We start from the raw sequence: 26,513 nt of genomic DNA on the forward strand, positions 1-26,513 counted from the left end.
AACTAGAGACATTTTTTAAAGTGGTAAAATCAAAATTCATTATATCGAACAAAGAAACAATGGATTAAATAAAAGGGGACAGGGGACGACGAAAAATTAACTTTCTGCTTGTTATAGATAATGTTGAACGTATGTAAATACGTGCAGGGTCACCTACTCCATTTGCTGTTGCAGCCGACTATCGACATATGTATCTGTCCGAAGAGTTCAATGTGCGTTTGCAATTTGTAATGGTTTGCGGTTTGTAATGGCGATTGTAATTGGCCATGAAAAAAATCATCGCTATAAAACTAAAACAAATACAGGGCAATGCTAACCCATTATAAAGGAAACTAAAAGAAAATATAAAGGAAAACATAATTTCTGTTAAAAAGCAAAAAAAAATAATTAAATTTAAATGTACTCTAATATTATTTCGTTTAATTTTTAAATTTATGTTTTAATATTTGTATGCAAACAAGCAACACTTTTATTAAATACCAAGTTAGTGAACAAGTAAGTATATCTTTACAAAGTTAACAACAATTGCAGCTCTCTACAAAAAATACTGTTTCGGATACGAGGGAACGTGAGGCTATTCCTCATTTAATCAAAATGTAATTTTTAAATTTCATATTTTCTGTAGAATGGGTACATTATTTTATTGGGATGTATAAAAAAAACTTGCTCTTTCTCAGATATGCATTCCGTAGTTTATAGCGTATAAGGCACTTTTTAGGGGTGGAAATGTCAACAAGAATTCCATGTTACTTTTAAAACTTCTTCAAGAATATTTATGCTAATTTGATAACTTAACGTACATTGGTGACTGGCAGATGCCTCAAAACGATGATTCACGCAAAATACTTTAAAATCTAATTTGTATACTCGTTATTCGTAGAGTAAAAGGGTATACTAGATTCGTGATAACAGGTAGAAAGAAGCTTTTCCTACCATATAAAGTATATATATTCTTGATCAGTACGAGTCGATTCGGCCCTGTCCTTCCATATGAACGTCGAGATCTAAAAAAGCTAGGTTGGTATAAAGCATACAGATTCTAGAAACATAGACGCAACGCAAGTTTGTTGACCCATGTTGCCACGCCTACTCTACGCCCACAAACCGCCCAAAACTGTTACGCCCACACTTTTGAAAAATAATTTGATATTTTTTGATTTTAATTAGTCTTGTAAAGTTCTATCAATATGCCAAAGAACTTTTTGCCACGCCCACAAACCTACCATAACTGCCACGACCGCACATCTGAAAAAAGTTTTTATATTTTTACACATTTTTTGATTCCTATCGATTTAACAAAAAACTTTCTGCCACGCTTACAAACCGCCAAAAGCTGCCACGCTTACACTTTTGAAAAATGTTATGAGATTTTTAAAGTTGTTTCTTAGTCATGGAAATTGCTATCGGTTTGCCAAAAATTTGTTTGCTTATGGAAAATTTTTAAATTATGATTTAATTTTTTTATATTTTTTCCATAGTTTTTACCGATATTCTAGAATATGTTGTAATTTCTTGTTCGCACTTCCACTATCTGAGTAAAGGGTATCTGATAGTCCGGGAACTCGACTATAACATGCTATCTTGCTAATATCCGTTTCAATATATCGATAATATTAATATAAATCAAAAAATCTACCATATTAAATGCATATACATATGCTAAAAAGTTGTTATTTATATTATTATATCACAAATACCACGATAACTAAGTTTGCCGATGGGTTTGAATAGGTCTAAATGCACATAAAAATGCTGTAGTCTCTTTTTTTATAATTTTATATATAGTTATTTACCATAGTTACCAAAAGAAGCTTAATTTCACGTATCTTAGGCATTGGAAACCCCAAACGGGTGTACTTCCCATTGAGAATAGCTCCAGCAAGTGTCAGCCTCAGGATTACAAAATTCTGTTTATGGGTCGTTTAAAATAACTACAAATTCTTAAATATCTTAAATTTGTTTGTAAGAATGGTGGTTTCTATTGAAGCATAAGAGCATTAAGGTTACGCTGAAGTATTGTGTCCTTAACAGAATTAAATACAACATTAATATTACGTGTATCTATGGCTGTGGTAAAGTGATGATAGATCCTACTTATGCTGCTACTGCGACGAACGCTCATAAACATTTGTAGTATGAAGTTCTGAACATCTAAAACTGAGTGTGGATTTCCGTTGAAATGTGGATAGTACCAGCGAATATCAGTCTCAGGATTACGAACTTTTTGTTCAAGCAAGTCTGTTTTGTTCAGAAATAAAATAATTGATATTCCTTTAAATGTCGCATTGTTGACAATTGTATCAAATATATTCTTTGACTCTTCGAGACGATTGGTTTTTCTGTAACGATATTCGTTAATTATTAATCGTTAATTGATTATAATTTACCTGTCTTCCGCAAGAACTTGATCAAACTCCGAACTAGATACGAGAAATATAATGGACGTTACGGAGCTATCAAAACATCTTGTCCATTTTTGACGTTGAGTTCGCTGCCCACCAACATCGACGAACACAAATGGAATGTTCTAAAAATAACCCAGTCTTTAGAGGTAACTTTATGTCATTATTTAATTCACACACCTGAACTTTCACACAAAACTCATAAACCCCTTTAGTTGCCTTCCGGCAATGCAAAATATCTTTGTGCGTTGGCACATAATCTGGTGTAGCTAGCCGTTCAATCTCGTCTAGGAAATAGCTAACAGAATCGCTCTAAAAATATTATTGTAAAAGTTTAAACAATTTGCGATGCAAAAAAGCTTACAATTTGAAATTCTCGTCTTCTTTCAAAAGCTCTTCTAATGCCGCGATCTTGCCACAGTCGGCTTATTGGTGGTGCATACTCCATAAACTTGGGTAGGTCTAGTGAACTACATTCCATCAATTTGGCATAATAAGCATCCTGTTCTCTGCCGTCACTTCCCCACGCAATGTTTAGCTTTTCGCGAGCGTCCAATAAGACTTGCATACCTTAAAGGTTAGTTTACTTAGACAAAATCTCCTTTGGTGAATTTTATAATTAACTACGTACCTCGTATAACGTTTTGGTATATGACCCTTTGGTATTCCAGCAGCAGTTCATAATCAAAGTTAACCCCATGAATAATTCGCATCTGTTTAAGAAAAGTTGACTTTCCAGATTCTCCAGCACCTAAAAGCAGCAGTTTTACCTACAACCGAGTTTTGTGTTGTATTCAAGCGTTAATAATATATATTTGTTTAGCAAGGCTTGCAAAAGTAAGAATATTAAAACCAATCAAATTTCCTCACAATACCTGGATTCATGGCGATAGGTGTATAAAATTTCATAATTAAATAATTTTTTAATGTTTTAATCCGGTATGAATATTGCCTGAGAATATTGTGTCAAACTTTTAAAAGCTAATTCTCGATATTGTGGAGGATATGCCTTCCGGAAGTTAATGGCGCCGAGCCAGTCTTTCCATGACTTTAACTTTATATTAAAATTGCGGCCAGCATCACTTACACAAATTATAATGTCAGCGGCGATATGACCCTTGGAAATATAACTTTCACTTTACAAAAAAAAATATTTTTGTTTTTGCCTTAGGCATTACTCTAAATAAATATTATAGGGATATAAAAAGAATTGCCTTCATATCCCTAAAAAGCTACTGCAAAAGACTTTCTCTCGGCCTCTGAATATTTCCACCTTAAGAACTCTTTTTAATTTAGTTGTATCAGTTATTAGTTTTGGGATTATTTAAACTTCTAAAAATAATACCTTTAGTTGTTAGTTAATAATGTTTGAATTATCCCACTTGGTTCGCTTCATACATGTAAATATTGCTAATGAGGTGGTCGAATGACTTAATTAGTAAACAAATTAACTGGATTTGGAAATAAAAGTAAAGACTGAGGAAAAACTTAAGTCCGTCGGATATACGTATAGTACATATGTGTACAAGAAATGACAATTTTTTTAAAATATCTATAGAAATTGGCAAGAAAAACCATAAAATCAAAAACAAGAGAGAACGATGTCCGCTACATAGTTTGTCTTAGGCACTAGCCAAAGAAATTTAACATTTTCTTGGCATATCGATCACAGATCGACACGCGTTACAGGGCAGGAAATGCTTCCTTAACTACCTGCAACAAAGATAAAACAAAATTTGACTAATTTACAAATTTTATATTTACCAGAATAGCAGCAACATTTCTTTATACCATATTTTTAAAAAACCTTTGCCCGGCAGCAACAAAACCTCAATTTGGTGTCCTAAAATCAATTTAAACAAATTTAAAAAAACTAATCTTCCAACGCCATTAACCCCGTGACGCTAAAGACTTTTGATATCTATGACTTTTTTTTTTGTTTGAAATAGCAAATCTAAAATTTAAATCAAAATAAAGCGCATGTTCACTTTTTGGTTTTTATATTTAAAACTGTGTAGGCCCACAGTCCTTAATATTCAAAAATTAATACATTAATATCTCTTTCGGCTGGAAATAATTCCTTGCGTTCTTTAGAACACACAACTGCAGTTTCAGATATTTTATCCAAGGTTAATAAGGGTGATGGTAACATTTAAATGTGATTAAAGTAATTCAATGATCCGTATGTATGTTAACCAATATTCTTTTCCAACTTTTGAATATGGATCGCATGTCTAAAGTGCCCGAAATAAGTTCATTTGGATCAGTTTGATTTTGTTAAACAAAAAAAATACTTTTTGCTTTAGCGGGAATCAATAAAACCAAAAGCGATCGCTATTATCGAAAACTTCAAATATCAGATACCACTCTCTGCGAGGGTATGCAAGCAGCAAAGCGACTGTTTCCGAGAATGCACACTTGCTCAAAACAGTGACGGTTACTTTCTTTCTTGATGTTTTTTCACTAATATATAAAGTTTTTATATAGATGGATATTAATGGGCAAAACAAAGCACCATAAGCACGTTTTCAACAGCTTTTACGATGTGAAAGATTTAGGCATTATAAAGTGGGCTTAGTCAAAATGTTTTTCAAATAACGGTAGGTATTGAGTACATAACTTTATTTCGGTTTAAATAAGGTGATACTTATATTATTGGAGGGGGTGTTTTGATTTCAGTCAGATGTTTTAAACGCAGGTGACCTTTGCCACATATAATGTATATATTATTGATCAGAATAAACAAGCGAATCGAAATAGCCATGTTTGTAGCTCAAAGAAGCTGGGTCCGCAAAAATCGAATTTTGGAAATTTGAAAGGTGGAATCGTTTGCCCATCGTTTGCCCATGTTTGCCCACCAATTAGTTTTTTTTGCCCACGTCCAGTTTTCAAAATATGAAATTTCGAAAATTTTCGAACTTCAAAAAGTTGACTTTTTTTTTTTTAAATCGCAATAACTTCGTTTGCCCACGTTTGCCCACCCTTTAGAATTTTGAAAAAACTTGTAGTTTAGAAAATATAAGCACTTAAGGAATTAAGCATTTTTCATACCTCAAAACTAAATATTTTCAAACTTTTTTTTTTTAAATCGCAATAACTTCGTTTGCCCACGTTTGCCCACCCTTTAGAATTTTGAAAAAACGTTTAGTTTAGAAAATATTAGCACTTAAGGAATTAAGCATTTTCCATACCTTAAAACTAAATATTTTCAAAAAAAATCGTTTGCCCATCCTTTAAAAATGCTTTTAATCGTTTGCCCAACCTTTAAAAATAGTTTTTTTCGTTTGCCCACCCTTAAAAAAAATGTTTTCGTTTGCCCACCTCTTAAAAATAAATATTTTCCAAAAAAAAAGTATGCCCATCCTTTAAAAATGCTTTTAATCGTTTGCCCACCCTTTAAAAATAGTTTTTTTCGTTTGCCCACCCTTAAAAAAAATGTTTTCGTTTGCCCACCTCTTAAAAATAAATATTTTCCAAAAAAAAAGTTTGCCCATCCTTTAATAATGCTTTTAATCGTTTGCCCACCCTTTAAAAATAGTTTTTTTCGTTTGCCCACCCTTAAAAAAAATGTTTTCGTTTGCCCACCTCTTAAAAATAAATATTTTCAAAAAAAAAAGTTTGCCCATCCTTTAAAAATGCTTTTAATCGTTTGCCCACCCTTTAAAAATAGTTTTTTTCGTTTGCCCACCCTTAAAAAAAATGTTTTCGTTTGTCCACCTCTTAAAAATAAATATTTTCAAAAAAAAAAGTTTGCCCATCCTTTAAAAATGCTTTTAATCGTTTGCCCACCCTTTAAAAATAGTTTTTTTCGTTTGCCCACCCTTAAAAAAAATGTTTTCGTTTGCCCACCTCTTAAAAATAAATATTTTCCAAAAAAAAAGTTTGCCCATCCTTTAAAAATGCTTTTAATCGTTTGCCCACCCTTTAAAAATAGTTTTTTTCGTTTGCCCACCCTTAAAAAAATGTTTTCGTTTGCCCACCTCTTAAAAATAAATATTTTCCAAAAAAAAAGTTTGCCCATCCTTTAAAAATGCTTTTAATCGTTTGCCCACCCTTTAAAAATTGTTTTCTTCCCACCTCTAAAAATTGTTCTTTTTATTAATTGTTTCTTAAAAATAATTAATTTTGGAAATCTCTCTTTCTCTTTCTTACTCCCAAGAAACGATCAAAGACCGGAGGTGTCTTTGCCTATAACCAACATACATATAAATAAAACACACATACACATTATCGGTTCTGCAATCTGCACTGAAAAAATCAAATTGAATAAAAAATGAAAATACATAATTTTCATGCTTATGAAAACTCCAAATTAGGTTGGATAATAATATGGTAAAGCAAACACATATTTGTTTTTTGTTTTTTTTTTATATAATACATTGGTTTCTGGGTTGTATGTATATGAACCAATTTGCTAGCAACGAAACGTACGACTAATTTCTAGCTATGTAGCTTTTCAGTCGAACAGCAAATTAACTGTTAAGCATATGAAATTGTTGTTGCTCAGCATAAGGAACTAGTGAAGAATAAGCAGAATACACAACATTGTTTTTGTAATATGTACGTATGTATGCATTGTCAATGCGGCAAGTAACACGTGTGCGTGTGAATTGGCGCCACAACTTACTGAAAGTAATTTATAATTGCAGATATTTAGTTTTAAAAGGTGTTTAAACAATAAAAACCAAATATATTTATATTGTTATATATATTATATTATTTATATATATAAATATATTATTTTTTTTTAAGGGTGGTCAAACGATTTTTTTTGAAAATATTTATTTTTAAGAGGTGGGCAAACGAAAACATTTTTTTTAAGGGTGGGCAAACGAAAAAAAGAATTTTTAAAGGGTGGGCAAACGATTAAAAGCATTTTTAAAGGATGGGCAAACTTTTTTTTTTGAAAATATTTATTTTTAAGAGGTGGGCAAACGAAAACATTTTTTTTAAGGGTGGGCAAACGAAAAAAACAATTTTTAAAGGGTGGGCAAACGATTAAAAGCATTTTTAAAGGATTTGCAAACTTTTTTTTTTTGAAAATATTTATTTTTAAGAGGTGGGCAAACGAAAACATTTTTTTTAAGGGTGGGAAAACGAAAAAAACTATTTTTAAAGGGTGGGCAAACGATTAAAAGCATTTTTAAAGGATGGGCAAACTTTTTTTTTGGAAAATATTTATTTTTAAGAGGTGGGCAAACGAAAACATTTTTTTTAAGGGTGGGCAAACGAAAAAAACTATTTTTAAAGGGTGGGCAAACGATTAAAAGCATTTTTAAAGGATGGGCAAACTTTTTTTTTGGAAAATATTTATTTTTAAGAGGTGGGCAAACGAAAACATTTTTTTTAAGGGTGGGCAAACGAAAAAAAGAATTTTTAAAGGGTGGGCAAACGATTAAAAGCATTTTTAAAGGATGGGCAAACTTTTTTTTTTTAAAATATTTATTTTTAAGAGGTGGGCAAACGAAAACATTTTTTTTAAGGGTGGGCAAACGAAAAAAACTATTTTTAAAGGGTGGGCAAACGATTAAAAGCATTTTTAAAGGATGGGCAAACTTTTTTTTTGGAAAATATTTATTTTTAAGAGGTGGGCAAACGAAAACATTTTTTTTAAGGGTGGGCAAACGAAAAAAACTATTTTTAAAGGGTGGGCAAACGATTAAAAGCATTTTTAAAGGATGGGCAAACGATTTTTTTTGAAAATATTTAGTTTTAAGGTATGGAAAATGCTTAATTCCTTAAGTGCTAATATTTTCTAAACTAAAAGTTTTTTCAAAATTCTAAAGGGTGGGCAAACGTGGGCAAACGAAGTTATTGCGATTTAAAAAAAAAAAGTTTGAAAATATTTAGTTTTGAGGTATGAAAAATGCTTAATTCCTTAAGTGCTTATATTTTCTAAACTAAAAGTTTTTTCAAAATTCTAAAGGGTGGGCAAACGTGTGGAAACGAAGTTATTGCGATTTAAAAAAAAAAAGTCAACTTTTTGAAGTTCGAAAATTTTCGAAAATTTTCGAAATTTCATATTTTGAAAACTGGACGTGGGCAAAAAAAACTAATTGGTGGGCAAACATGGGCAAACGATGGGCAAACGATTCCACCTTTCAAATTTCCAAAATTCGATTTTTGCGGACCCAGCTTCTTTAAGCTCATGTTTGTGTGTCCGTTTATAAGCAAACTAGTTTCTCAATTTTAAAACTTAGTGCATGCAACTTTCCATATTCTTTCATATTGCAGGTTGTATTCTAAGGGAAGAAGTAATATTTGTATTGTGTGTTTTATGAATTTAATTAAAAAAATATTTGTGCACCAGATATTGTTTTGCTTATCACCGAACAGTCAGTCTAAAACAGGGTGCTTTGGAATGAGAGAGAACATGAAGTGTTTCATGTGGCAACCTTGATAAGTCGTAAAAGAAATATTCGGCTGACACACTTTAAAACTTGTCCGTATCCGAGAAAAATCGTTATAGTGGCAAAAGTAGAAAATTGAAGCTGTTTGGGGCACTGGTTAAAATCCAAGACATTTAATAGATATTGGCTGTCTGTCCCAAAGTCCCAAGTAAACTAAATAAACCCAAACAATAAATCCCCATAACTTATGTAACTATAAAAACGTGCTCTTAAAGAATATGAAGTTATGTTTGGTTCTCTTCTTCCTTTTTATTCATTTATATAAATATTCATTTAAATCACTTTTAAACAAAGATTGTGGTATTTTACAATACTCTTTGGTGTTTTTAAATAGTTTCTACCATTTTTTCTACATTCAGTCCTGACTACATGGGGAGAGACATACACTGTAATGCCGGGGGACTAATATTATTAAAAACCCGATTTCTGTTGAAAAAACTTATGTTAAAGTGCAAAATATTATTGGGTTCTCTTCTACTATGGTTAGATACGAAATTAAATATGAACAAACAATTGTAACACGTGATTGGCCCAAAAGGTTAGGTCATTGCTTAGGACAGTCAAGAATTCTGCCTTTCGGGCCTACTGCATGGCAAAAACTTGTATTGGCCCTTGGAGAAGTGGAGGAATATTTTGGGGTCAGTTAAAACCAGAATAGTTATTTTTGAAAAGAGTGACCACCATATTATATTATTGAGTTCAGCCAGTATTTATGGTCAAAACCATCACGGATCGTTATCTATACATAAAATGTTTTGACAAGGTGATGCTCCCATATGCCCTAGAGGACACTACACTTGTTTAGCCGTTCTAAGAGGACAATGATCTAAAACATACAAGTAAACTTGCCAATCAGTACCACCAATCCAGTTGATGTCATGGAGTGGCCCGCAGTCACCCGATCTCAATCCAATTGAAATTAATTTGATGCGGGAGACGATGGGAGAAATACGAGCAAGTGATTATTTTTAACATTTTGCGGACTTACAAAGGTCCTCGAACCCTATTCCTGTGAAGAAATGCCAGAATTTAGTTGCTTCTATGCAAAGGAGCTAAGCGTCCTTTAATAAAAACCAAGGATATACAACAAAATACTAAATTAAAATTATCATATACATAGTAGTTGATATGTAAGTAGTTTATAATTCAAAAAAAAAATTTTTAACGTTGCAACAGATGTTTTTTTTAGTTGTTTATGACAATCTGTGGGCACAATTATTTTGACTGCTTGATCAACTTGGCTGGTTCTGCTGATTAATAATACATATAACCATCCTAGAATGTCTAGTCAAAAAAGGACTTCACTTTTGACAGTGCCTTTTTCGAGATATTTGCTCTTAACTGAGTATTGACATTACATTCAAAACAAAACATATAAAATTTGTTCAAACATTAACATGCATATACCTAATTCGTGTCGAATATCTCTTACTCACTTCGTGGTTACCTTTTAAATAAAATACCAACGGCAAGGATATAAAAAGCTATATCCTTAGATCACCTCACCTGACGCCGAAATGTGTGTTTTTCTTTTTCCAGGAACTTATCAATCTCCTTGGACTTGTAACGCTGATCCAGCTCCTCAGGTGTACTACGCAGCCTTACTAGATAAGTGATAATGTTTCCGCAACATCGAAAGCAAGCAAAGCGAGAATTCTGAAGCCGACTTCCTTGAAGTCGCAATCGCTCTGTTCCATTCGATATTAGTCCGTCTGTAGACGTGGTAGCTGCTTCTGGTCCAGTTACCGCTCCCACCCGCGTGCGATGCTCTTCCATAAGATGAGTCAGAGTACCACTCAGCGTGTCACTGCCTATGCTGTTTTCGACGCCGTACGTGATGACATTGTTGTTTGGAATGGAAATTCGTCCTTGAGTTAATTTAGTTAATGTAATGCCAGACATCGTTGGCAAGCCAACGCCTGATGCTCGCACTCTATATACACACACGAACACCAATGCGTCGTACACTCGATACACTACAGCTTTCCTTATAATTTCTGGATTTAGCAAATGTACAAGCACTTTCTAAATTGATCATATTGAAAGCGTAGGGGTTTAATAGTAGAAAAGGCGATACTGCCATCTCAAAGCCGATGCCACAAATGTTAGCATTATATTTCTACATGGCATCACAACTAAACGCAAAAATTCCGAAATAAACACCAAAAGGACGGTGAATGTGAACGTTATAAGATTATTACAATGTCGGCCATTACATTACCGTTTCTTTCCGAATACGTTTGTAAATATATTTGCTGCAAACAACAGCGGTGATTTTAAATATATGCCTGTATATCGAATATATACATTATGTGTTATAACCTGTCCCCACAAAGCACTTGCCTGTTGGAAAACGTAGAGGTTTCATAATATGATCCTCCAATTCAATTAATAATTAGTTCTACTCAGATCGGTCAAATCGGAACCAAATTAAAGATTATAAACTTTAAAAACAAAATGGAAATATAACAAATCGGTTGTTCCAGAAGTACAATTTATAAAATTGTTAATATATTGTTCACGCAAACGACCAAATACAGGGGCAGCATATTTGAACAGTTATTTTAGTTGGAAAAATTTGTTTGCAAACACCAAATTGACAACTATATTTTGACAACGTCTTATCTGACTGATACTTTTGAGAATCTGAAAAATGATGGTTAAATACCATAAGTGGAAACTCCGCATATGTTAAGTTAATGAAGTGAAAACGTTTTGTTAAAGCAAAAATCGTATATATATATGCATATGTTATAGAACCGATACATGTATAAACATGTATGTAGATGTTATGCGTCTTCTTCTTACTCTTCTTCTTACTCTCAACAGTTACAAATTAAAAAACACACTAGAGACATGGAGGGCTTTACTTCTTTTCAATAGTTGATTATTCGTTTAACAACAAGGAAAACACACACAATTATCCGAGTAACACATTTCTATAAAAGCTATTAATAAATTAACATTTTATATCGTTAGCAATAACTTTAACTTCCATGTTGTGAAATGCAGACAATTTATACAAAAATCAACATACGAGGGTCGTTTGATAAGTCCGTGACTTTTTGAATAAAATATATTTTTTTCGTCAAAGAAGCGTTTTATTTCTCAACATAATCTCCTTTTAGCTCTATACATTTAGTCCAGCGTTTTTCCAATTTTATTTATTCCTTCCAAATAATAGGTTTTCTCAAGGCCCTCAAAATAGTCGTTTGTTTCTGTGATGACCTCTTCATTTGACCCGAATCTCTTACCGCCGAGCCATTTCTTCATGTTTGGAAACAAAAACAAGAGAGAACGCTATAGTCGAGTTTCCCGACTATCTGATACCCGTTACTCAGCTAGTGGAAGTGCGAAGGCGAGTCTTCAACACTGACAGTTTTTTCGGTTTGGGGGCGTTAGAGTGGGCGTGGCAAAAAGTTTTTTGGCAAATCGATAGAAATTTACAAGTCTAATACAAAAATGAAAAAATATCAAAACATTTTTCAAAAGTGTGGGCGTGGCAGTTTTGGGCGGTTTGTGGGCGTTAGAGTGGGCGTGGCAAAAAGTTTTTTGGCAAATCGATAGAAATTTACAAGACTAATACAAAAATGAAAAAATATCAAAACATTTTTCAAAAGTGTGGGCGTGGCAGTTTTATGCGGTTTGTGGGCGTTAGAGTGGGCGTGGCAACATGAATCAACAAACTTGCGCTGCGTCTATGTCTCTGGAGTCCGTATGTTTAGCTTTCTAGCTTTTGTAGTTCCTGAGATCTCGACGTTCATACGGACAGACGGACGGACAGACGGACGGACAGACGGACATGGCCAGATCGACTCGGCTACTGATCCTGATCAAGAATATATATACTTTATATGGTCGGAAACGCTTCCTTCTGCCTGTTACATACTTTTCAACAAATCTAGTATACCCTTTTACTCTACGAGTAACGGGTATAAAAAAAGGTATTAGAATTCCCTCTACCGTTTATGCAGTAGGACAATAACTTTGAATATTTCCAAAAAAAAAAAAAAGGGATTGAAGAGAAACTCAACTAATTTACATATGACGATAGAATTTAATTTAAAAAACAACTTTAATTACAACAATTTCAAAATTTCCATATTTTTTTGAGATACTAAAACTAAATAAACTGCAATTTCTGTCACTAACAAGAGAAATGGGGTCGTGTTATAGTTCCATTAAGATTATTACTTGCCCAATTTTCGCTTAACGAAACCTAAAAAAAAATCGTGGTTCACCTTCCAAATGAACTCCTGCCCCGCTTTAACGTATGTACATACATATGTATATACGTACATATGTAAGTCCTCATCATCTGCAATGTTGCACTTGCGACTTGGCTGCTTTTAAAAAAAGAGGCATTATTAATTGCGCGTGGAAACTCGTAATTAAATCATATCGTGACTCAAGTTGTCAGGGTCAATTTGTCACCCCCTCTTAACGATATTTTGTTGAGTTCGAGCTTTCAGTTTGTACCCATCTAAAGAATTGTTTCTTCATGTGACTAGAATGACAGAAAAGTCCCAAAAATATAGATACGCGAGTACAGATGCAAAAAACAAACCAGAGCTTCCTACATATACACTTTGCAAGTATCCGAGTAGATGGTTTCCATTTTGTGTGAGCGAGGTGGCAAGTGCAAATCCTTTAGGCCGGAAGGAGGCAGCAACCGACCTGATTGGTCTTTGCTCTGGCCAGATTCCGTCAGCAGCACAGCAACAGCGTCCAAGAGGCAACAACTTCGGGGCAAACGAAAACGAAAAGTTGCTGAGACATGAAGTTGACAGCTCAATGCGCTCTAAAAATAAAAAAAACTCAACCTTAAGTCCGAGCCAGAACACAGCAGACGGAGAGGGACACCAGCAACCTGTGCGAAAGGGAGAACAGAAGGTGCACTAACACACATGCATACGAGCATTACTAAGCGAACTGCCAAAAGTGTCACTATAGCTTAACCTGCTGGGTTCGAATGGTTTGCCATATTTTCAGGTGAAAGTTATATTAAGAGGCAATAGAGCTAGTTTCTTAATGGGAAACAAAGACCGAAAAATAATTCGGTATTATACTTAATTGATTACTTAATAAGATGAATTATTCCAATTAAGAGTGTCGAGTCGCGGGATAGGACGTTACAATAAAAGAGAGTAACACTAACGCCAAAATCCGAGTATTAGTGCTTTTATTCATTTAATGTCAGCTGTTTCAGCTAACAAAGCTAAACGAATCGCAAAACGAACTTTCTCCCTCAACCCTCAAACGCACAAACCGAACCACCCACTCTCCCGTATCATGCTCTCGCAGCGTTGAAGAAGAATCCATCAATTTTTATGTTGCCCTCGGTCGACATTTTTGTATTTTCGTTTTGCTGTGTGCTCTGTGTCTGTGTCTGTGCTTCTTTCTCTGTCTCTCCCCATCCCTCCTTGCACAAGTTCTCTTCAGAGAAAGTGTGTTGGTGTGCGTTGATTCAACGATTCCACCCCTTTTACCATTGTTCTGGTCATCAAAAAAACAGCGCCAAGAAGAGCAAGAAGAATAAGTTGCTGCCACGGCAGCAACAACAAAATTCTGTACACTTGAGATTATGCTGCTTTTCTAAATAGTTGCTGTTATTATAGCTTCCTCTGTCGACGATGCATTAGTGGCAATTGCTGCCGCTATTCTCGTGGTTATTTTATGTATATTATATTTTCTATTGATGCTTCATTCACGCTATGCTGTTGCTATATTAAATATTGATGCTTTCGACTAACTGTGGTGCACGAAAAGAAACGTCTTATGACTCAGAATATTTTTGCATTTTCTTATACATATGCAGCTATCGTTGTCTCCGCTACGGCTTGTGACATTTACGTCTGCTGCTGTCTCTTGTTATTGATCCCTCTTTACTGCTGATTCGCTGCAGATACTTCTGGAAAGCGTCGCTTCGCCTTCATTCCAATTGTTGCTGTTTCACTCTTCCCGTCTCCATTGCTTGTGCCATTGTTGCCAGGATCCTTCACTTGCCTTCACTTCACTGGTATTCAGTCCCCTCCTCTACTCGTAGATGCCGATTCGCTCTTTTCCAGTGAGTCGGTAGAATCCCCTAGCTGAATGGCCAAGACCACTACAGCCCCTATAGTCCCTACAGCTCCTGACCCACGCCCACCACTCGCCAACCAAGCTACCCCTTCCCCACCCAAGGGCAGTCTCGCGAACTGTAACTTCAAGTTTTTGGTTGATGTTTCTTTGCGACTGAAGACAAAGTCCAAAAATTTCTGTGGCAAGAAAGTACTAAAAATTAAGGGAGTTAAAGAAATTAGAAATCATTCTCAAGGATAAGGACTTCGTACAGCTTAATAAAAACTCGCCTCAACGGTTGAATAACCCTTGCACTTACATACATCAAGAAATTTAAAATGCAGTAAAGAGCGATATGTAAACGCCTATGTACAGTTGCGAAAAAAATAATAGCACCACCATAACGTATTTTGTTCTCGATCAAATAAATTAAGGTTGATGTACCGATAGTACCAAATACTGATTTTTCGCATAATGCTAGATATTTTTCCCAACCAAAAATAAAAAATAATTTGAATTGTCCATACCTTTATTTTTTATAATTTTTTTTAGGCGGCAAGGTCAAAAATGAGGCGAAAAGAAAACTTGTCGGCGGTTTGTTTTGGTGAAAAGCACATGGTTATAAAACTTTACATTTGTATTCCTATTTCCAACATTATTTTTAAAACATACCTTAAAAAAAATTATTAAAATGGGACGAGGCAAGCATTGCACTTCAGATAAGCGTGACATGGTCAAAAAACCAATTTAAAGGGTGTCTAAGCTTCCAGAGATTTTAAAGGTCGTATTTACATATGTATGTACATGGTAGGTTTTACAAGTAGATGTTATTTCTCTTAGTTGAGTTTCAACATCTTGTGCATTTTACTAACATACTAAAATTGTATTTAATGAATACAATTGACTGCTTTAACATGATTAGAAGTTTAATTATCGATTAAAATAGCCCAAATGCATTTTCGTCCCTACATTACATATCTTGGAAAATGGAAAAATGTGTCTCTAGTACACATTTATAGTTCACGTAGAATAAGCCGTTCCGTGTCATCTGGCCACCAGTATCGACAGCGTACAGTACTTGCAGCATTTAAGTAGTATAGCTAATTGAGTTGCCGCATAAACCACGCGATGCGTTTGGCTAATTTTCAAACACAATTTTCACTTAACTACACTTAACATAAATTAACTGGAAATCATTTCTTTCAAAATAATTTCGAGTTGCATTTGCGCATGAGACGAGGCGGAGGATGAGGATGAGGAAGGGCATCGGTAGCAGGACCAAGAGCACTGCAGCCGGTACATACATAAGTGGTAATTGCCATTAACGAGGAATAATTTTTCGTAAAGGCAATAACAGCGACAATTTCCAGCACGCACGCATTGCGCAGCGAAATGGCCCCGCGGCACCCGATCCCCATTCCCCCGTCCCCAAGCCGACCAGTTCGATACGGTCAGGACACAAATTGCAGGACAATCATCATCGTCGGCGGCAGAGAGCGTTGCCCATTAGCTGGCGCAACGCATAAAATGCATTGCAAAGAGGACCAAAAGGATTTGAGGTTGGCGAGTGGGGTAGCGGGGGTGTTGCAGTTGAAATCCACTAAAATGAATTTGTATTTGTTTTAGGAATAATTTTCACGCCGTGCTTGCTCACACAGAAAGGCAATCAAAAATTGTTGACCCAGGCGAGTGGACGAAAGGAGTCAGGTCCTTCTGCTGGATTTTTGTGTGGTAATCAACATCAGATTGTGTCGGATGTTCGGAGTGCTGATATGCGTGTGGTTTCGTTGTGGAGAGCCGTGACTGAGAGGTGTTCATTTGCCACCCACTGCCAGCTCTCGTGACACAGCAGTTTATGTTCCGTCCTGAGGCTTATGCAATTTGGTCGAAATGTTTTTCAACGCCTGGTAATTGGCGGCATCAATTCCGAAAGCCAGTCCTTGTTGTAGACGGGAAGTGGAGAAAGCCATTGGTGGTATAGATGGATGGAAGGGTATTTATACATGTTGAAGCCAAATGAATTATGTAATAAGCTGGATTATATGAGAGCGATAAGCGTGACAACTTCAATAGTTTCATATACATATATAACTCACTTCTACGAACGTGGCATAAGATAATATTCGCACGAGCGATAATACAGGAGAACTTTTAGCACTGACAGTATTTGACGGTTTGTGGGCGTTAGAGTGGGCGTGGCAAAAAGTTGTATGGCAAATCGAGAGATCTTACTAGACTAACAAAAATGTGAAAAAATATCAAAACATTTTTCAAAAGTGTGAGCGTGGCAGTTTGAAGCGATTTGTGGGTGGTAGGGTGGGTATGGCAAAAAGTTTTTGGGCAAAACGATAGAAATTTACAAGTTTAACAAGAAAATACAAAAAAATCAACGTATTTTCTAAAAGTGTGGGCGTGGCAGCTTTGATCGATTTGTGGGCGTTAGGGTGGGCGTGGCAAAAAGTTTTTTAGCAAATCGATAGAAATTTAAGAGACTAACAAAAAAATAAAAAAAATAATGAAAAATTATGCTGAGTCTCAACTTTCTTCCTTTTAGATCTCGACGTTCATATGGAGGGACAGGCAGACGGGCAGACCGAAAGACGGATGGACGGACAGTCGGACGGACAGACGGACATGGCCAGATAGACTCGGCTATTGATCCTGATAAAAAATATATATACTTTATATGGTCGGAAACGCTTCATTCTGCCTATTACATACTTTTCGACGAATCTAGTATAGCCTCCTACTCTACGAGTAACGGTTATTAAAAAGAAAGTAATTCAGTTCATAAAGTTTCGGATTGAAAGGCAAAGAATATAATGATGTATCTGAGGATGTATTGATGTATAATTAACATGCTGTGTAATAGGTATCATACAACCGAGACCTTCAAGTTTCATCATCGATTTAATTATTTGTATATTATATTTTCAGAATAATTGTCCTTTTGGTTGAACGCCACCCCCAAAACCTACGAACATTTGTGATTATCTGTAGCCATTTAAAACAGTTTTCTTATATTTTTGGGGTTCAGTAAGATCGAAAATGTTTGAATTTGCTGGCACTCCTAATGAGGGCAAGCATTATTAATGCGCCGTTCATGGGAAACAACCCAAAAGCAAGATCGGCAGCACAGTAAAACAAAATAGATTCGAGGAATGAATTATGACAGTTCTAATTGACTGAAATATGGTGCGATGGCTGTTTTCCGTCATCTTGAACTACTTGTGGTTGAGCGAGAGGTGGGAGGGGAGGAATCTTTTGGATTGAAGTGAGCAAACGAGCATCTTACCAGATACTTTGGTGCACTTTCCGTTCAGTTGTGTTTCAGCTCGAGTTGATTGGATGGGTTTTGTTCTCGTCTTCGTATTTCGGAAAAATCATACTGGGTGGAGGAAGGCTGCTATTTCAAGTGGATCTTTTGAAAACAGAGCCCAAAAGAGACGGCGACAGGCGGACACTATTTCATTTTCTTTTCCCTCTGCCCGTTTTTGAAGTGCCAGTTTGTGTATCTGAAAGATACGCTTAGCAAGCAGACGCTCACACAATCAAGGCAAGGAAACGCCAGTCGGTGCTGCTTTTGGGATAAAATGAAAGAAATGGATTTTTGACAGATTTATGACTATCGAGCCGTCTTCATATTTTGAATTATTGCTATCGAAATAGACGAAAAATTCGTGTTTCTTTTGCTTCACTTTCCTGCGGTGTGCCTCGGTTTGGCATGGCTTTCCATTTTGGAAAACAGTCTCCTGCCGTTCTGAAACAATTCAACGCACACACATTCGGATTGGGTTTTGGCAGCTCTCTACCGTTGACTGTCCTCGAGAGTAGAAGAGTGAAGAGGAGGAAGAAAGGATGTTTTGGCTTTCTTTTCGGTTATATTTTTGGATTATTTTTTGTTCGGTAACATATCTGAGACACTTAAAGGCTCTGTACGTTTCAGACGATAGTTAGGTCGGATGCAGCTGGTTTTTATGATTTCTGCACTATATTGGGTTGGAACTCCCGATATTGCGGCGGATGAAATTTTAACCTCCAGAGATAGATCATTGTTTATGTAGGACTGTGAGTTTTGAAACTCAACAAAGATTCTAATACAACTTATGTACTTAGGGAAAAAAATGTGTGATTGCCTTGTGATTACACCTGTACACAATTCCTTCAGATTTTGCTTTCCAGGCACATTCCAGGCACAAAAGCAAACAAGTCTCTGGAGCAATAACTTTCACCAGTTTCCTTTCTCTGGCCATTGCAGTATCTCTCCAGGCTGCGCTAAGTATCGGCGATCGAACGTATCGACAACTGCTTCGGTTCGTGACACTCTCAAAAAACAACTTGCAATGCTTGTTTGGCCTCATAAACACACAAAACAATAAAACAATTTCGTTACAACTGTAATATAAACATCTAATCAAAGACTCCCAATAAAAACGGGATTGATAAGGTTTTGGCTGCATTTTGTACTGGCCGGCCATAAACAAAGCCAATTTGAAGGCGGCAAGAGATCGAACAAAAACTGCAATCCACACAGAAAGGGTGAAAAGCCAGCACAGAAGCAGCTACTTTAAATTAACAATTTTATTTTTATCCCGCAAACAAATCTTGCCAGCGAATATTTTACAATTGGTGCTCCCAGCCAGCCGAGTCCCACTGTACTACCTCATCTCTTCCACGGTGCGCCCCCGATTCAGAGTTCGCAGACGGAGTTGCAGTTGCAGTACGAATGGTGAGCGCATTTAAGCAACGTTATTGGCAAATCGTGACTGTAGTTCCATGAAACTAATATCGAGCAGCAGCCTTGGAGGCAGCGGCCGTGGCTGCCACGCCCCCAGCGGCCAGTGCGCTTGATGTGGCGCCCCTACATCCCGTTTCCGCACCCCACAAAACTCCACGCCACTGCCAACTCACAAACCCCTTTTATCACTTGCTGTTTAGGCCCCAGTTCGATTGCCTTAGAAATTATATTAAGTGCAAAATGCTTTAATGAACACCATAATCATAACGGTCCTCCATGGCCCGCTCTTACGTATGCATTACGCCCCCAAACCTCCCCGAATTGAATGCACTCGTTTACCCCGCCCGAGGGTACCTCTCGCTCAATGCAAGTTAAGCCAATTCAATGCATCGATCGCGCGATCGTAAATTACCAGCTTATGATGCCAATACTTATGGATTATTGTCTTAACTCGCTGGTTGCCTATGAAATTGTTTTCCAAGGCATGAAGTAGAAATGAACAATTCTTTATTTTCTTAAAGTAGTCGGAAATCAAGTACCTTCACTTTCTAAGACGGTTGTATCTTTGTATATGTATACATATGTTGGTAATTCCAACTCAGAAAAATTCGATTCAGAGTTATTTAAGCAGGCCACATCAAGTTGTTTGTACATCCATATGGGAATGGATATTCCAGTTCCATGTTGCCCTTGTACAAATTCGTTGAGCATTCATATGCGATTACTGATTGCGTCTAAGGCTGAATGTCAGTGGTTATAATCGCGACCCGGATTGGCCAAAGTGCCGGTTACAAATGGCCAAGATCTTTCGCTGCCCGGTCGACCTGTAGCTGCTGCAAATGTCCCTATCGTCACACACTTTTGTTGGCTGGGTTTTGTTTTTGATCACAGGACTCTGGTGCAGAAAGAATTTTGCTTATTTTCGTAGTCCTCGTTGTCATCGTCGTCTGCGTGCCCCAGAAGGCCCTGATCCCCGACTCCCGCCTTTTCCTGGCCAAGCAACTCTCCCACCCAACGAATGATTTACGAGCCGAACTACCAACTACTGTAGAGATGCCAATAACGATGCCTTGGTCATGATCGTTGGCCAGGTCAGTTCCATTACTTTCGGGCCAATTCGCCATTGTTACAAATGCTAATTTTGAAATTTTTTGTATTTAAATGTACGGGAGGCAGGCGCTGAGACCAACTCAGCAATTCTTAAAACTGCAACTTCAACATCAGCAGCTGCTTCTGCTTCTTTTAATATTATAGTCTGTACGAAAGAGTTTCAAGAGCTGTGATTAGTATATGCCATTAACAACAGGTCCGCTAAAGGTTTATTTTTCTGTAATAATATTTCCATTAACATTTATGTACTTAGCTATAATGTCAACATATATCCTGTTATTTCGTGATTGTTAGGTGATTGGTTTTATTATCTATTTACCTTTTTAGTCCTTTAAAATTTTAATACATTTGAAAACTAAACTATTTTTACCACCCCGCAGAAGAGTATCCACTGTTCATCTATTAAACACTTTCAGTGTTTCCTAGTTCATGGGGCATATGTGGCATTGAATTTCATATTGCAGTGCCTGCCCAATGTTTGGACCCTAGCAGGAGCGATCTCAAAATGGCATTCACAATCGAATGCGTCCTCGTCGCTGCTCCGCTTCTGCAGTCGATCGCTGTGTAATGAATGTTATGTTCTTGGCGGCGATCGCATGACAGGCGCATGTTGCAGCCGCTGGCATCCGCACCATTATGGCCAAGAGTCGCGAGCTGGAAGTAGCCCACCGTGGCCCAATGCAATGCACATTCCCCAAAAGCGTGTAATCAATAAACAACGAGACTCATCGCCATCGGAGCTTCTCTCTCAGTCGCACTATCTGGGCGTCTGGCTTCTTCGGGATCTTTGGACAGGATGGGATGGGATGTTGGCCTGGACCTATGGCATCTCCCATCTGGCCGTGTAACCTATGGGAATGCCGTGGCGATTGCGCTCGATTGTATCTGCTTCGCTTTTGGTTTTATTTCAGTATTCGTGCCCGGATAATGATCCATTGTTTGCATCCTGAACTTGTTTAAAATGCACCCAGTCCGCGGATCCACGGGAGTGTATTCCCTCCGCTCCATCTTGTTTGCTGGCTGCCTCATCATCGTAACGCATCTACCATATCTGAAGCTGCCAGTGGCCGAAATATTTACAGCATGGCCTTTACATGAGTATCATTAATAAAAAGTTGCTATGCCTAATACATTATGTATTTCGGGCACTGGATATGTCTGAAAAGAACCTCCGTTGGAATACTAAACAGTGATCGTTTCAGGTTATCCAATTTTTGGGAATTATTGATTATAATCATTTGAATATACTTAATTCTCAAACCCTATCCTATCTTGTATTAGTCCCAGCTAAAATTAGCATGAAAGCCTTTGCTTTTGCTATTTAACCTTCTGTGAAATTATCTTTTACGGAAGAACGAGTGTATTAGGACATTTAGGGATACTTCATCACGACCAAAGCAAAAACAATTTTGCAGTTGCGGCCAATAATTTCAGGAATAGATACAAACTAAATAAATCACTCACAAGGACAACACCACCAGGTGCCCGAGGGGATCCACCCCGTGATCGGTATCGTATTCGCATTCGAATTTGGGGATCATGCAATACTTGTTGGCTGCCATGATGGGCAACGTGATCGCTAAGCCAAGCAAAGAGACAGGAGCAAGAGTGAGTTCGGCCTAAATGACCCATTGTGTAGCTGCCTCGCTGGCCCCTGAACAATTGTTCTGTCTGACTGACATCGGGTTAGGATGCTTTCGTTGTTCTGTTTCGATTTGGGAAGAAACAATCGATCGTTGGGTCTGAAAGCGATCCTGTCGCTGCGACAAATATCACGCATGAATATTTAAAAGTATCTTTTTTCCGCATAAAAGACAAAGGTTCTTTTAAATTTATGGGAGTCAGTGGGCCCCGATTTTGTGGAATGAATTTTGTGGTCAGCAGGCCACGTAACAATTCCTAGCAAATCAGTTATGAAGGGTCTTCAGGGAAGCGACATTTGCTTGAAAGTTCCGCACGTTCGCTGTGATTTACTGCAGATAGAAATCCCGCTCCCTCGATAAGGGTCCAGTAAATCTCTTTGTCCTATCGGCGACGAAGTCGTTAAACGATTATCTTGCAATCGCTAAAATGGTTTTAATGTTTAAAGCTCTCCAAGTCAATGAACAGGCCCATTTGCCGATATGGATAAGGATTAAGTATTCAGAATTCTTCCTTCTAATAGCGACAATAATGATATTGATAATAATTGCGCAGGCGGATTTACGGCACAGATATGAGTCTTACATCGTAAATCAGTCATTAGCTATCAATTCCAATGATTGATTTACACATTGTTTTTGATCGTTATTGATCATATTGTGTTTGTCTTTTTTCATATAGATTAGATTGGTATTATTTATAGATCTTAAAAGAAATATTGATAAAAGCTTTATATTAGATCAGGTTAGTTTCATTTCGCCAACCAATCAATAAATTTAGTATGAAGGTTGAAATTTGAACACTTAGCTTTATAAATGCTTTAGGAAAGTTCGTCTTTGCTTAAAAAAGACAACCCATAATTGAACCGTACTTCGGATTTCACTAAGCAAAGTTTGTTAAAATTTGTTTGGGGACGACTTAAAGATCTTTTTTGGCACGTTAAGTGAATCCGCATTTGCACATTCCCGATTCAATCAGTGGCAGTTCTTTGTTCTTTCGTATCACTTTGTTTTTTGAAGTAACTATAGCGTCTTAATCTGAATCAGAAAGCTCCCCCACCCCCCGATCGCGTTATAATACAATCAAACTATAATTAAAATTTTCAGGCTCAATCCAGCGCAGCCAGGAGCAGAAACATCAAGATCACAAAAGGAATAAGTATTTTTAATGGCAGCCACAAAGATCGAAGACCAGGGAATGGAAGATCGAGCGGATAGGAAATTGAAATACAAAAAATGCGACAGGGGACATACGAGCCCAATGCGGTGGCGCTAAATCAAACGATGAACACGAAATTGCCATAATGGCGACACCAGCGGCATTGCAGTGCGGGATCTGGGATTGGAAATCCGGGCCGACTCAAATTATATGGATAAATTGCTGGCGCACGCTCCAAAATGTTGAACAATAATTGAGATCTCGCTGGCTATTTGCAAAATGACCGTCTTACCATCGCGCGGCACAGAAGCTGAAAACGTTCATCACAAGTGCCAATTTGGCCAAGTTGCTAAGGAGTCAAGACCAAGCCGAGAATCCGCTCAATGAATTCATATGTACAGCAAGAGATGGGCGAACAAAAGTAGCTTAGGTCACGATTATGAAGCTATTATTTAGAAAGGGTCCCTGAGGGTTTGACGTTCTTGGAGGCTATTCTACGTCTGAGTTTTATCAGACGCTGCACTTAGCCATATGTATCTCAGTAAGGGCAATTTGCCGGCGGCATTTTAAATTTTGACTTCATCCAGCAGTTCAAACACTCTTGAGATTTTGAAAAAATGGAAATAACGCTTAAAATGACTTTACCCTTACCAATTACTATGTTAGTGTTTTATGATCCGTCATGAAAGTGTTTAGACCAAAACAACCCTATATTTAACAAGAGAGAACGCTATAGTCGAGTTCCCCGACTATCTGATAACCGTTACTCAGCTAGTGAAAGTGCGAAGGAGTCTTCAGCACTGACAGTTTTTGGCGGTTTGTGGGCGCTAGAGTGGGCGTGGCAAAAAGTTTTTTGGAAAATCGATAGAAAATCGATAGAAACTAATACAAAAATGAAAAAATATCAAAACATTTTTCAAAAGTGTGGGCGTAGCAGCGTTGGGCGGTTTGTGGGCGTTAAAGTGGGCGTGGCAAAACGTTGTTTGGCAAATCGTTAGAAATTTATAAGACTAATACAAAAATGAAAAAATATCAAAACATTTTTCAAAAGTGTGGGCGTAGCAGCTTTGGGCGGTTTCTGGGCGTTAAAGTGGGCGTGGCAAAAAGTTGTTTGGCAAATCGTTAGAAATTTATAAGACTAATACAAAAATGAAAAAATATCAAAACACTTTTCAAAAGTGTGGGCGTGGCAGTTTTGCGCGGTTTGTGGGCGTTAGAGTGGGCGTGGCAACATGAATCGACAAACTTGCGCTGCGTCTATGTCTCAGGAGGCAGTATGCTTAATCTCAACTTTCTACCTTTTGTAGTTCCTGAGATCTCGACGTTCATACGGACAGACAGACGGACAGACGGACGGACAGACGGACGGACAGACGGACGGACAGACGGACGGACAGACGGACATGGCCAGATCGACGCGGCTATTGATCCTGATCAAGAATATATATACTTTATATGGTCGGAAACGCTTCCTTCTGCCTGTTACATACTTTTCAACGAATCTAGTATACCCTTTTACTCTACGAGTAACGGGTATAAATAGTCACAGGGGGCTAAATCTGGAGAATATGCTGGATGGGGTAGCAGTTCGTAGCCCAATTTATGAAATTTTGCCATGCTGACTACACACGTGTGCACCCGTGCATTGTCCTGATGGAACAAAAAATTCACGAGATCGTCTGCTTTCAATGCCTATAAAACGCAAACCAAAAAACGCAGCTTTCTCAAAATTTTACAGTCAGCTGTTAATCGATAACTGCTGACAGGAGCAGTGTTGTATTTAGAGCAGGTGCGCGGCAAATACAAAAAGTCACGGACTTATCAAACGACCCTCGTAAATAAGGGTCGTTTTTATGGTTAGTACTCATAGGAGGAGACTTTTGCTCATTTCGTTAGCTACTAACTAGTCCGTAGAACTGCAGAGCAACCCCAACATACCATTTAATTTATTCATTTAAGTGAATATTTAGGCATGCTCCGGTAAACGAATTTGTAAGAATTTTACGATTTAGATTTAAAATGGGAAGAATTGGTGGAAGAATCTGGTTTTCGAATTCGTAAGAATTATTCGATTTGTAAAACGCGCACTTTTGTCTGGCCGAAATGAAAGTAAATGCCTTCTTTCAAATCAAATCCGATCTCATTTACTAAGGGAAAAAAATAGTTTACTAAATGTCTACTGATGTTTATTCAACATCACCACAAAACTATTCTGCCACTTAGTTATTTTATAAAAAAAATTTATTTCTTACCCCACCCATATGACAAATTAAAATGTTGCCCCAAGCTCCTAGTCGCAGTGGTATTTTCAAGGAAATTTATAAAAATATAAATAATAAATCCAGTTGAAAGCTGAAATCCCAGTGGAACCGGCAGACAATGTTGCAATGCGTGTAATGACTTATGTCGGTAATCAAAAGCCGAACGTAATTGCTCGCCGCGGAAAGACCTGGGATGCTGGAATAAAATAAACCACAAAGTAATTGGTCTTGAAACGAAACAGGAAGTTAAAAATTTTAAGAAGGGCCAAAAGTGTTGTTTGTCAAAATGGTCAAAGTACAGTAAAAAAGTAATTGCGAATATCGGTATTAAAACTGTGAAAAAGGTGGCAGCTCTAGATTTCCTCATGTCCTAAAATTTCTGCCGTCTTCTGGCTTCAAAACAATCAAGTTTATGTTGTGTCCAAACCCCTAAGAAAAGCCGAAGTTTGGATGGTATGTGCGATCGGGAGAGGTAAAGCATGGATGGAGTGCATCCACGCACACTAAGATAGGAGCGGAGCGCAGGCCTTGAAGTCGGTTCCCGACCTATCTGAGAGCGAGAGGAATGAAAAGCAGGAAAGGGAACTGGCAGAACCGAGCCCATACATATCTGGGCAAGGTGACCGCCATGCGGGCAAGCTCAAAGTTTTAAACCGGACGAACCGACAGCAAATATAAACGGGCGTGAAAAATACCAGGACAGGAAGAGACTAGGCAGACGGAAGAAAAAGGC

General features: G+C 37.2%; 1 protein-coding gene and 1 long non-coding RNA gene across 3 annotated transcripts; one reads left to right on the forward strand and one right to left on the reverse strand.

Annotated features, from left to right (window-relative positions):
* Nucleotides 1–1,657: 1,657 nt before the first annotated feature.
* On the reverse strand, nucleotides 1,658–11,022 carry LOC122613742 (guanine nucleotide-binding protein subunit alpha homolog). Of its 2 annotated transcripts, XM_043788076.1 has the most exons (6): nucleotides 10,319–11,016; nucleotides 3,034–3,172; nucleotides 2,767–2,972; nucleotides 2,583–2,714; nucleotides 2,388–2,527; nucleotides 1,658–2,339 (listed from the first exon to the last, which is right to left on the reverse strand). In XM_043788076.1, exons 1-6 carry the CDS (start codon nucleotides 10,712–10,714, stop codon nucleotides 1,979–1,981), a joined length of 1,374 nt encoding a protein of 457 aa, XP_043644011.1. In that variant the 5' UTR covers nucleotides 10,715–11,016; the 3' UTR covers nucleotides 1,658–1,978. The 2 variants fall into 2 exon arrangements, with proteins under 2 accessions (XP_043644011.1, XP_043644013.1); XM_043788078.1 differs by lacking the exons at nucleotides 1,658–2,339; nucleotides 2,388–2,527 and having other exon boundaries at nucleotides 2,583–2,700; nucleotides 10,319–11,022.
* A 4,844-nt stretch (nucleotides 11,023–15,866) lies between these two features.
* Nucleotides 15,867–17,276, forward strand: LOC122614640. Its single transcript, XR_006325749.1, has 3 exons — nucleotides 15,867–16,183; nucleotides 16,243–16,431; nucleotides 16,499–17,276. It is a non-coding gene; the product is annotated as an uncharacterized LOC122614640 (long non-coding RNA).
* The last annotated feature ends 9,237 nt before the right edge of the window (nucleotides 17,277–26,513 follow it).

Source organism: Drosophila teissieri, chromosome 2R (assembly GCF_016746235.2).
Source record: "Drosophila teissieri strain GT53w chromosome 2R, Prin_Dtei_1.1, whole genome shotgun sequence".
NCBI lineage: Eukaryota > Metazoa > Arthropoda > Insecta > Diptera > Drosophilidae > Drosophila > Drosophila teissieri.

What these genes read in the sequence shown, in the direction of transcription:
- LOC122613742 (XM_043788076.1), bottom strand. Translation starts at nt 10,714, where the DNA reads ATGTCTGGCATTACATTAACTAAATTAACTCAAGGACGAATTTCCATT. An exon ending in GAAGACGAGAATTTCAAATT is followed by an intron (nt 2,715 to 2,766) that starts GTAAGCTTTTTT and finishes TAATATTTTTAG; the next exon opens with AGCGATTCTGTTAGCTATTT. An exon ending in CAAGTTCTTGCGGAAGACAG is followed by an intron (nt 2,340 to 2,387) that starts GTAAATTATAAT and finishes ATATCGTTACAG; the next exon opens with AAAAACCAATCGTCTCGAAG.